Source organism: Schistocerca cancellata, chromosome 6, assembly GCF_023864275.1.
Source record: "Schistocerca cancellata isolate TAMUIC-IGC-003103 chromosome 6, iqSchCanc2.1, whole genome shotgun sequence".
NCBI lineage: Eukaryota > Metazoa > Arthropoda > Insecta > Orthoptera > Acrididae > Schistocerca > Schistocerca cancellata.
Window position 1 is genome coordinate 24,542,632 of NC_064631.1, and position 13,524 is coordinate 24,556,155.

Genomic DNA, 13,524 nt, shown 5'->3' on the forward strand with positions numbered 1-13,524 from the left:
ATATCCTTGCAATCTGTAAGCGCAGTCCTTTTCCGTCAGCAAAGCAGCATCTTCGTTATACTGACTGTGTAAGGAATCCAGCATAGTGTACAAGCTGTTCCAGCGTGTGCAGACCTCTTGTTTCAACGATGATTTCAAAGAGGAGCAGAGGCCACTTTTCTTAATATACCTGGCAATGCATTTTGCAGTATTTATTGTTGATGCGATGTTCGGGGCGTGATTTAACAAGCAGTTATCTTCATCGGAAGTATGGCTAAGTGCTGTGTGTATACAATGAGCAGCACAAGGAATCCTATCGTGATTTTCCAAAGCCTTTATTACATTGGCACCCTGGTCGGAGACAAAGACAAAACTCTGCAAGATTTCCGGCGAAATGTCCCAATCGGCCATCCTCTCTTCAATTTCTTTCATAATATTTACTCCCGGCTTCTTAACGTCTGGGAATTTTGTCGTAAATAAAACATTGTTCACAAGAGACTAATCTGTGTTAATGTAATGTGTTGTAGGCGTCAAATAGTGCAGCTGATTATGCGATTCAGTCCACATATCAACTGTCGCAGCACATGTTTTATTAATAACTTCCGCAATAACAGAAGGCATTATGCTGTTTCGCATTGCATCAGCTTATTCTTTGAAATGTCTGCTTATAGTAGAGGGATGTGGCATGACATCTGCCACGTTAACCTCTGCATAATGCGGACCTAGATGTATTAGTTCTTGGTCTAGTTCTCTGAAACCTTCACCAGAAGCAGCATTAAAAGACATCATCTCTGTAGCACACATTGCAACACGCTTTGCTGTAATACTATTTTTTATTGCTGCCGGTATCCCTGAAGAAGCTGTATCTTTGTGAGGTTTCTTGCAACTGTGTTTCTTTAAATGAGTGGTTCATGACTGGAAACACAATAATGTGGGGCAGTTTATGCACGATACGTACGCAGCAGACGCACTGTTTTCGTCTACAACCAACAGAAATGTACTCCATACTTGGCTATTTAGACCGTCCCGCTTCTTCAGTGTGTAAACATTGGTTTCAATCTTACGTGTTACTGCACTGGCTTCCTCGCGCTGCATGAATACAGAGAGAGACACACCACAAATGAGAAGCCCGTACTGGCTGCAGTCTCACACGGATAATGACACGTGTAATGTGTTCAAAAAAAAAAAAAAAATGTCGGGCTTGCAGCAGGTCGTCGTTTTTAAAAGCTTTGCTCTTTTACCACGTAGCTCCTCGAAACTTCGGATATGTGAGGCCATCTCCTCCCCGTAAAGGCGCCAGATGGGAATTTTAAAATTTTCCCGGCGAATTGACTGTTCAAAAAAATTTTCGGGCTTGCAGCAACGACGACCGGCTGCAAGCCCGAAATTTTTTTGAACCGTCAATTCGCCGGGAAAATTTTAAAATTCACACATGTAATGTGTTTGAAGTTACGTGCTACGTATTCGGTCAAGGCTTCTATGCTCGGTCACTAGAACTAGTGCGGGCAGCCTACCCAGTTAGGGTGTGCCCACCCCATCACGTATTTTGTGCTGGCTTACTCATCTACATCTACATTTATACTCCGCAAGCCACCCAACGGTGTTTGGCGGAGGGCACTTTACGTGCCACTGTCATTACCGCCCTTTCCTGTTCCAGTCGCGTATGGTTCGCGGGAAGAACGACTGTCTGAAAGCCTCTGTGCGCGCTCTAATCTCTCTAATTTTACATTCGTCATCTCCTCGGGAGGTATAAGTAGGGGGAAGCAATATATCCGATACCTCATCCAGAAACGCACCCTCTCGAAACCTGGCGAGCAAGCTACACCGCGATGCAGAGCGCCTCTCTTGCAGAGTCTGCCACTTGAGTTTGTTAAACATCTCCGTAACGCTATCACGGTTACCAAATAACCCTGTGACGAAACGCGCCGCTCTTCTTTGAATCTTCTCTATCTCCTCCGTCAACCCGATCTGGTACGGATCCCACACTGATGAGCAATACTCAAGTATAGGTCGAACGAGTGTTTTGTAAGCCACCTCCTTTGTTGATGGACCACATTTTCTAAGGACTCTCCCAATGAATCTCAACCTGGTACCCGCCTTACCAACAATTAATTTTATATGATCATTCCACTTCAAATCGTTCCGCACGCATACTCCCAGATATTTTACAGAAGTAACTGCTACCAGTGTTTGTTCCGCTATCATATAATCATACAATAAAGGATCCTTCTTTCTATGTATTCGCAATACATTACATTTGTCTATGTTAAGGGTCAGTTGCCACTCCCTGCACCAAGTGCCTATCCGCTGCAGATCTTCCTGCATTTCGCTACAATTTTCTAATGCTGCAACTTTTCTGTATACTACAGCATCATCCGCGAAAAGCCGCATGGAACTTCCGACACTATCTACTAGGTCATTTATATATATTGTGAAAAGCAATGGTCCCATAACACTCCCCTGTGGCACGCCAGAGGTTACTTTAATGTCTGTAGACGTCTCTCCGTTGATAACAACATGCTGTGTTCTGTTTGCTAAAAACTCTCCAATCCAGCCACACAGCTGGTCTGATATTCCGTAGGCTCTTACTTTGTTTATCAGGCGACAGTGCGGAACTGTATCGAACGCCTTCCGGAAGTCAAGAAAAATAGCATCTACCTGGGAGCCTGTATCTAATATTTTCTGGGTCTCATGAACAAATAAAGCGAGTTGGGTTTCACACGATCGCTGTTTCCGGAATCCATGTTGATTCCTACATAGTAGATTCTGAGTTTCCAAAAACGACATGATACTCGAGCAAAACACATGTTCTAAAATTCTACAACAGATCGACGTCAGAGATATAGGTCTATAGTTTTGCGCATCTGCTCGACGACCCTTCTTGAAGACTGGGACTACCTGTGCTCTTTTCCAATCATTTGGAACCTTCCGTTCCTCTAGAGACTTGCGGTACACGGCTGTTAGAAGGGGGGCAAGTTCTTTCGCGTACTCTGTGTAGAATCGAATTGGTATCCCGTCAGGTCCAGTGGACTTCCCTCTGTTGAGTGATTCCAGTTGCTTTTCTATTCCTTGGACACTTATTTCGATGTCTGCCATTTTTTCGTTGGTGCGAGGATTTAGAGAAGGAACTGCAGTGCGGTCTTCCTCTGAGAAACAGCTTTGGAAAAAGGTGTTTAGTATTTCAGCTTTACGCTTGTCATCCTCTGTTTCAATGCCATCATCATCCCGGAGTGTCTGGACATGATGTTTCGAGCCACTTACTGATTTAACGTAAGACCAGAACTTCCTAGGATTTTCTGTCAAGTCGGTACCTAGTATTTTACTTTCGAATTCACTGAACGCTTCACGCATAGCCCTCCTTACGCCAACTTTGACATCGTTTAGCTTCTGTTTGTCTGAGAGGTTTTGGCTGCGTTTAAACTTGGAGTGAAGCTCTCTTTGCTTTCGCAGTAGTTGCCTAACTTTGTTGTTGAACCACGGTGGGTTTTTCCCGTCCCTCACTGTTTTACTCGGCACGTACCTGTCTAGAGCGCGTTTTACGATTGCCTTGAACTTTTTCCATAAACACTCAACATTGTCAGTGTCGGAACAGAAATTTTCGTTTTGATCTGTTAGGTAGTCTGAAATCTGCCTTCTATTACTCTTGCTAAACAGATAAACCTTCCTCCCTTTTTTTATATTCCTATTAACTTCCATATTCAGGGATGCTGCAACGGCTTTATGATCACAGATTCCCTGTTCTGCACTTACAGAGTCGAGAAGTTCGGGTCTGTTTGTTATCAGTAGGTCCAAGATGTTATCTCCACGAGTCGGTTCTCTGTTTAATTGCTCGAGGTAATTTTCGGATAGTGCACTCAGTATAATGTCACTCGATGCTCTGTCCCTACCACCCGTCCTAAACATCTGAGTGTCCCAGTCTATATCTGGTAAATTGAAATCTCCACCTAAGACCATAACATGCTGAGAAAATTTATGTGAAATGTATTCCAAATTTTCTCTCAGTTGTTCTGCCACTAATGCTGCTGAGTCGGGGGGTCGGTAAAAGGAGCCAATTATTAATCTAGCTCGGTTGTTGAGTGTAACCTCCACCCATAATAATTCACAGGAACTATCCACTTCTACTTCACTACAGGATAAACTACTACTAACAGCGACGAACACTCCACCACCGGTTGCATGCAATCTATCCTTTCTAAACACCGTCTGTGCCTTTGTAAAAATTTCGGCAGAATTTATCTCTGGCTTCAGCCAGCTTTCTGTACCTATAACGATTTCAGCTTCGGTGCTTTCTATCAGCGCTTGAAGTTCCGGTACTTTACCAACGCAGCTTCGACAGTTTACAATTACAATACCGATTGCTGCTTGGTCCCCACATGTCCTGACTCGGTCATACAGGACTCTACTACAGACAACACGAGTCGTGTACCTCCTTCCTGGTGGAATGACTGAATCTGATAGGCTGTCGGACCCCCTCCGTCTAATAGGCGCTGCTTACGAATGGTTGTTTATATTTTTGGGCGAGTTTAGCGACATGTCTGAACAGTGAAATGGATTGTGTATGTGATACAATACCCACAGTCAACGTCTATCTTCAGCAATTCTGGAATCTGGGGTGATGGAAAACCTTTTTTGATGTGTGTGTACGGCTATTTACCTACGTACGATGTCAGTTTACTTCTCATACCACATCGGAATAGGGTCAGGCATGCTCGAGCTTGAGCTGAGATGGGCTGCTCTGCTGTGTTTCCCGATACTGTTCATCGGATAGGGCTCCCAGAGCAGTTCTCAGTTTACTATGCAGAACTGTTTGCCATTCTGCAAGCATTAGAGCATATGCGCCGACATCGTGGCACGAAATTCCTCATCTGCTCCGATTCCCAAAGTGCTCTACACGCTCTTGAACAGATGTACCCAGCAGATCGGATGGTGCAAGAGGTGCAGGACGCACTCCTGCTCTTGCAACAGCAGGGTAAGGATGTAATTTTCTGCTGGGTTCCAGGGCACATAGGGATTCCTGGAAATGAACTTGCAGATGCGGCTGCCAAGGAGGCTTGCTCCATCCCACCTCCTGCTCGCTGTTCCGTTCCCCTGCAGGCCATTACGTCTTTCGTGACTCGGAAGGTCATGCGTTGGTGGGAGGCTCATTGGCTGGACGTGAGGGATAATAAGTTGCGAGCGGTGAAGGATTCTGTCCGACCGTGGCTCACCTCCTTCCGACAACGACGCGCTGAGGAAGTAGCCCTTACACGGCTTAGAATAGGACATTGTCCTTTGACACATGGTTTTCTGTTACGTCGTGAGGAGCCACCAACGCGTCAGACATGTGGGACACAGCTGTCGATACGACATATTTTAACTGAGTGTGTTTTATATGTAGGTTTGAGGGAAGATTTAAATTTACCACCAGAGCTGCCCTCTATTTTAACTAATAATGAGGCAAGTGTCGCTAGAGTTTTACGTTTTTGTGTGATGTCTGGCCTTCTTCCCAAAATATTGGGATTGAAGTTTTAATGTGCTGTCCCGTGGTTTGGTCACCCATTATTTGTAAGTGGTCACTCAGCCACCGTTAATTATTTTTACCTGTTTGTACTGCTATTTTATTTTTAGTTTTATCTCCCTGTTTTGATGTGCTGTGTCCAATCTTGCCATTTGAACGATACCAATTCCCTCAGCATTTGGCTCTGAATTGAACTTTTGGGAACGGGCGCTGATAATCTCGCTGTTGTGCGCCCTAAAACACTAATCATCATCATCATCTTGAGCTGAGACGCTGAGTGTGTGGTGCGTGTGTTCGCAGAGGGAGGCTCGGCGGCCCGTGGTGTCTGCTGGCTGGCCACGCTCGCTGGAGGGCCTGGGCGAGGTGAGCGGCGTGTCCGTGGACCCCCACGGGGACCCCGTCGTCCTGCACCGAGGGCCGCGCCACTGGGACGCCGGGTGAGTCGCGCCTCTGCCCCTACTGGCTGCTGTCCGGCCGTCTGGCGAGGTTCTGCTGCGCTAAACCGGCCAAGCTACACTACTGGCCATTAAAATTGCTACACCACGAAGATGACGCGCTACAGACGCGAAATTTAACCGACAGGAAGAGGATGCTGTGACATGCAAATGATTAGCTTTACAGAGCATTTACACAAGGTTGGCGCCGGTGGCGACACCTACAACGCGCTGACACGAGGAAAGTTTCCAACCGATTTCTCATACGCAAACTGCAGTTGACCGGCGTTGGCTGCTGACACGTTGTTGTGATGCCTCGTGTAGGGAGGAGAAATGCGTACCACCACGTTTCCGACTTTGATAAACGTCGCATCCTAGCCTATCGCGTTTGCGGCTTATCGTATCGCGATATTGCTGCTCTCGTTGGTGGAGATCAATGACTGTTAGCAGAATATGGAATCGGTGGGTTCAGGAGGGTAGTACGGAACGCCGTGCTGGATCCCAACGGCCTCGTATCACTACCAGTCGAGATGACAGGCATATTTTCCGCATGGCTGTAACGGATCGTGCAGCCACGTCTCGATCCCTGAGTCAACAGATGGGGACGTTTGTGAGACAAAAACCATCTGCACGAACAGTTCGACGACGTTTTGCAGCAGCAGGGACTATCAGCTCGGAGACCGTGGCTTCGCTTACCCTTGACGCTGTATCACAGACAGGAGCGCCTGCGATGGTGTAGTCGACGACGAACCTGGGTGCACGAATGGCAAAACGTAATTTTTCGGATGAATCCAGGTTCTGTTTACAGCATCATAATGGTCGCATCCGTGTTTGGCGACATCGCGGTGAACGTACATTGGAATCGTGTATTCGTCATCGCCATACTGGCGTATCACCCGGCGTGATGGTATGGGGCGCAATTGGTTACACGTCTCTGTCATCTCTTGTTCGCATTGACGGCTCTTCGAACAGTGGACGTTACATTTCAGATGTGTTACGACCCGTGGCTCTACCCTTCATTCGATCCCTACGAAACTCTACATTTCAGCAGGATAATGCACGACCGCATATTGCACGTCATGTACGGGGTTTTCTGGATACAGAAAATGTTCGACTGCTGCCCTGGCCAGCACATTCTCCAGATCTCTGACCAAGTGAAAACGTCTGCTCAATGGTGGCCGAGCAACTGGCTCGTCACACTACGCCAGTCACTACTCTTGATGAACTGTGGTATCGTGTTGAAGCTGCATGGGCAGCTGTACTTGTACACGCCATCCAAGCTCTGTTTGACTCAATGCCCAGGCGTATCAAGGCCATTATTACGGCCAGAGGTGGTTGTTCTGGGTACTGATTTCTCAGGATCTATGCACCCAAATTGCGAGAAAAGGTAATCACATGTCAGTTCTAGTATAATATATTTGTCCAATAAATACCGTTTATCATCTGCATTTCTTCTTGGTGTAGCAATTTCAATTTTCCTTCATCTCCTCCTCAACCCTAAAGACGGTCTCTCAGATGCTTCCTTTGCGACGCCGTCTTATTCATTTTTCCTACCTTATGGTCTTTCCTTTATTCTTTCTTTTCATCGTCGTATCGTCTGTTATGTATGGCTGTCGCCGCTTCTCGTCTGCCGTTATCCACCTGTTCCCATTTACACAGTCTCCTTGTTGGAGACTGCCTCAAACACACCTTCCTGCCGTCTTCTAGGTTGAGTCTTGTCTTCCTTCCCCCTTGTGAAGTCCATTTCCAAATTAGTCTTGGTCACCTGTTGGCATCCATCCTTTCCAGATGGCCGAGCAAAAATGGCTGTTTCTGTCGCCTCGACTACCCTCTCGCTGGCTCTCGTAATATTTTTTACTGTATTATGCTTCACACGACCCAACCTCTTTTCTCCAAACGTCAATCTCCTGAGTAATCAGCCTCTCTCCCTTTTATTCAGCTCAAATGTTTCTGCACCATGTCTGAGAATACTCTCAACAATACTTTTTGTTGGTTGTGTTTCACAGCTCTGATAAATTGTTGAACTGACATATTGTAACACGTGAAGTTATAATTTATTTCTTATTCCGCAACTGGTTCGATCAGAGACCATTTTCCTGTAATTGTTGTACTTATACACTACTGGCCATAAAAATTGCTACACCAAGAAGAAATGCAGATGATAAACGGGTATTCATTGGACAAATATATTATACTAAAACTGACATGTGATTACATTTCACGCAATTTGAGTGCATAGATCCTGAGAAGTCAGTACCCAGAACAACCACCTCTGGCCGTAATAACGGCCTTGATACACTTGGGCATTGAGTCAAACAGAGCTTGGATGGCGTATACAGGTACAGCTGCCCATGCAGCTTCAACGCGATACCACAGTTCATCAAGACTGGCGTATTGTGACGAGCCACTTGCTCGGCCACCATTGAGCAGACGTTTTCACTTGGTCAGAGATCTGGAGAATGTGCTGGCCAGGGCAGCAGTCGAACATTTTCTGTATCCAGAGAGCCCCGTAAAGGACCTGCAGCATGCGGTCGTGCATTATCCTGCTGAAATGTAGAGTTTCGTAGGGATCGAATGAAGGGTAGAGCCACAGGTCGTAACACATCTGAATTGTAACGTCCACTGTTGAAAGTGCCGTCAATGTGAACAAGAGGTGACCGAGACGTGTAACCAATTGCGCCCCATACCATCACTCCGGGTGATACGCCAGTATGGTGATGACGAATACACGCTTCCAATGTGCGTTCACCGAAATGATGTCGCCAAACACGGATGTTCCCATCATGATGCTGTAAACAGAACCTGAATTTCATCCAAAAAAATTACGTTTTGCCATTCGTGCACCCAGGTTCGTAGTTGAGTACACCATCGCAGGCGCTCCTGTCTGTGATGCAGCGTCAAGGGTAAACGCAGCCATGGTCTCCGAGCTGATAGTCAATGCTGCTGCAGAACGTCGTCCAACTGTTCGTGCAGATGGTTGTTGTCTTGCAAACGTCCCCATCTGTTGACTCTGGGATCGAGACGTGGCTGCACCATCCTTTACAGCCATGCGGATAAGATACCTGTCATCTCGACTGCTAGGCCGTTGGGATCCAGCACGGCGTTCCGTATTACCTTCCTGAAGCCACCGATTCCATATTCTGCTAACAGTCATTGGATCTCGACCAACGCGAACAGCAATGTCGCGATACGATAAACCACAACCGCGATAGGCTACAATCCGACCTTTATCAAAGTCGGAAACGTGATGGTACACATTTCTCCTCTTTACACGAGGCATCGCAACAACGTTCACCAGGCAACACCGGTCAACTGCTGTTTGTGCATGAGAAATCGGTTGGAAACTTTCCTCATGTCAGCACGTTGTAGGTGTCGCCACCGTCTCCAACCTTGTGTGAATGCTCTGAAAAGCTAATCATTTGCATATCACAGCATCTTCTTCCTGTCGGTTAAATTTCGCGTCTGTAGCACGTTACCTTCGTGGTGTAGCAATTTTAATGGCCAGTAGTGTACAACGTTATGCATATAGGACATTTTCACGTAACTAGGCTATTTGAAAACCGTAGTAAGATATACACAATACTTCAAGCTTTTCTTAATAACAGGTGTCAGATGGATCTCATGAAACAATTGCTAAAATATTACATTTGTGAATAATATTTTGCTCTGCAAAGGAAGATGCGTGGAGTGTCCATTATCCTACTATCCTAAGAATATATAAAATGGCAAAGAATTGCTTTAATGACCAGTATTATCTTTGTAATACATTATGGGGTAACGCTCGTTTCACAACAGTCCCCGTAAAGATGACGTAATTTTCACGTCACACACAATATCGATGACCTCATGATCGGCTAAAGACATTCGTTAGCATTCGATACGGGTCTTCCACAAGGTCTCATGCGCGTTCACCAGAGATCTACAAAAACACGTCATCCTTGGAATGAGTTATTATAAATATTCCTGTAATAAAATGTCATGTGATGTTTTATCGACGGTTAATGCCTTCATATAACAGTGATCTCTTGGAAGTGAGTTACTGTCGTCAATAATCTACAAATTAAGAAAGAAATACACTTGTTTTATAATTTCCAGTATGCCGTTCCAGTGTAACGGAGCACTGAAAATTTATCAAAAACACATCACCATTATCATTAAATGTCACTTAAAAATGCATCAACGATAGAAGCCTTTAAGATGGCATATGATAACGAAGACCAGAGTTAATCACATGGTTAAGTTCTGACGTAATGAATAACGTCGTGGTTTCTGGAGTTGAAAGTTGTTGGTTCGCATCCCGTTACATGCAATTTTTTCGTGTTACGCTCTTATGAATGTAATACAAGTATGTTCTGCAATAAGGGATTTTATTTACATTTATATTCAGTCTGATCTGAGAACGAAGGATTAAATAAATATTTAGCGATTTCCGAGTATCTGGTTAGGCAGGAAACTAAGAGGACAGCTTATATTGGTGCGATTGAAACGAAGAACAATAAAATTCATATTCTTCATTCTCACAAATATTTGGCGCTTATTTTCCGAATATGTACCGCTTTTCGAGTGTATGGTTAGGCAGGCAACTAAGAGGACAATTTGATTTACTGCGAGTGAAACGTCGAGCATTAACATTCAGATTTTTCCTTGTCAAAAACATTTCTGTTTATTTACGAATGAGAGACTATTTCCGAGTGTGTGGTTAGGCTCAAGTTGTTCATTCAAAATGAAATTTCGATCTTAATAATCTTGAATAATGCTAAAGATCCGAATTTCATTTTAAATAAACATCTTAAACTGAAAAACAGTGTATTGAAAATTTTCGTGATACTGTATAACATAGATGATACTGTCATAATAGCAGTTATTTGCTTTTTCATTTTATGTGTCCTTTGGATAGCTGTGTAATGGACACTCCACGTATTTGCCTTTGTACAACAACATGTTATTTATCTTATACAAATGTCATATTTTAACAATTGTTTTATGTTATGTATGTGACACCTATTACTGACAAAAACTGGATGTATAGCTATAACTTATTCGACTAATCCCAGGGTTGTCCATATTTTGTGTTCCCTTCGTCTTCAGGAGCTTTCTGTCTTTGTTTGCACGAGAATTTCCCTTTTTCCTCTGTACGTCTTCTCCAGTTACCGCCCTTTATTTGTTACGCCTCTTTAGTCTTTGCCTTATAAACACAAAGACATTCGTAAGATTTTCGATTATCCATCGACGTTACGCCACCTCTTTCTCTTCCACTATTCTCTCAAGTGTAATGTTCTAGCACTCCTCATTCGAACCGATTCGTGTGGGTTGCTTTTTGCTTATAGTATGAAAGGCTGCACCGTGAAGTATTTTCTAAAATCATTTCGTACACATTATTTACTTAGTCGTTCTGAATATTTGACAGTTTTTCAGCTATTTTTTTAATTATTGCTATTTAGCATATGAATAAGGAACATCTTAAAATTCTGAAGCTTTCAGCGGACAATTGGACATCTTACAAACGCTTGAAATTTATTTTTAAGCAACTGACAGAATAAGTTATCCACAGATGCTTACTTCAATACATGTGATCGAATGGCTGAGCTAAAATGATCGCTGTGGCTGTATTCGTTTCTGTCGATGACTCTCCAGCAGAGATAACACGCTGCATCCTCCCAACCAAGAAATCCTCAATCGAGACGCGAATTTCGTTTGATACTCCGTAATTATCGTACCTTCGTTTATAGTCGTTACCACAGTAATGCTTATGAACGCTTACGGTACTATCGAAAGATATTTCTGTCTCGATTGAGGACTTCTTGGTAGGTGGAGGTAGCATGTTACCTTCGATGGAGAATCGTCGACATTATATAAATCGCGTTAGCTGTGCCTCAGGGAACTACGTTGATATCGTTGCCGTTTGTGTTGTATGTTAATGGCATTACAGAAATTATAAATACACACATCAAAAAAAGTTTTGCATCATCTCGGTTTCTAGAGTCCCTCACCTGCACAGAAAACTGGAATACAGATCAACATTAACATCATTTCCGCCCTTTTTATTGCTCATGAAAACCACACATTGCATGTTGTACGACCATACAGCAACACCTTCAAAGGTTGTCGTCCAGATTGCTGTACATTCCGGTATCTCTAATACCCAGTAGCATGTCCTCTTGCATTGATGCATGTCTGTATTCGTCGTGGCATACTATCCACAAGTTCATCAAGGCACTGTTGGTCCAGATTGTCCCACTCCTGAGCGGCCATTCGGCGTAGATCCCTCAGAGTGGTTGGTGGGTCACGTCGTCCATAAACAGCCCTTTTCAATCTATCCCAGGCATGTTCGATAGGGTTCAAGTCTGGAGAACATGCTGGCCACCCTGGTCGAGCGATTTTGTTATCCTGAAGGAAGTCATTCACAAGATGTGAGACGTGGACGATGGGGGCGTGAAGTGTCGCCCATGAATACGAATGCTTCGCCAATGTGCTGCCGATATGGTTGCACTATCGGTCGGAGAATTGCATTCACGTATCGTACAGCCGTTACCACCAGCGACGTACGTCGGCCACACATAATGCCACCCCAAAACACCAGGGAACCTCCATCTTGGACAGTGTGTCTAAGGCGTTCAGCCTGACCGGGTTGCCTCCAAACACGTCTCTGATAATTGTCTGGATGAAGGAATATGTGACGCTCATCGGTGAAGAGAACGTGATGCCAAACCTGAGCATTCCATTCGGCATGTTGTTGGCCCATCTGTACCGCCTGAAAGCCTGAAAGAAAAGCTGCACAAAATTTTCATTCAGATACTGGTGTCTTGGTTGCAAAGATGGGCCTTGCCATGTCGGGAGTGAGGTTGTGCATCATGTAGCCTATTACGCGCAGTTTGAGTCGTAACACGATGTCCTGTGGCTGCACGAAAAGCATTATTCAACATGGTGGCGTTACTGTCAGGGTTCCTCAGAGTCATAATCCGTAGGCAGCGATCATGCACTGCAGTAGTAGCTCTTGGGCGGCCTGAGCGAGGCATGTCTTCGACAGAGCCTCTCTCTCCTCCATGTCCGAACAGCATCGCTTTGGTACACTCCGAGACGTCTGGACACTTCCCTTGTTGAGACGCCTTCCTGGCACAAAGTGACAATGTGGACGCGATTGAACCGCGGTATTGACCGTCTAGGCACGGTTGAACTACAGACAACACGAGCCGTGTGCCTCCTTCCTGTTGGAATGACTGGAACTGATCTGCTGTCGGACCCCCTCCGTCTAATACGCGCTGCTCATGCATGGTTGTTTACAACTTTGGACGGGTTTAGTGACATCTCAGAACAGTCAAAGGGACTGTGTCAACGTCTGTCTTCAGTAGTTATGGGAACCGGGATGATGCAAAACTTCTTTTGGTGTGTGTAGTAACCTCACAGGTACCGTACATAACGTTTATCCTTAATGAAATATTGCCTGAAAGAAAATCTGCACAAATATTCAGATATTGGTAAAATCTCTATATAATGTAGAAAGAAGTAACTTACTTTAAATATTCTGAAATGTAATATTATGCTCGTCAAGAAACGAAAAACGTTGTTTTCTGTGACTACAGTATCAGTAAGCCACTTATGGATTCGGTCTGCTCA

General features: G+C 44.7%; 1 protein-coding gene across 1 annotated transcript in view; it reads left to right on the forward strand.

Moving 5' to 3' along the window:
* LOC126191162 (peptidyl-alpha-hydroxyglycine alpha-amidating lyase 2) overlaps positions 1–13,524 on the forward strand; it is a 140,805-nt gene that overhangs the window by 12,223 nt on the left and 115,058 nt on the right. The window contains exon 2 of the mRNA XM_049931934.1: positions 5,777–5,913. Coding sequence (XP_049787891.1) covers positions 5,777–5,913 — 137 coding nt within the window. The remainder of the gene's footprint in view (positions 1–5,776; positions 5,914–13,524) is intronic.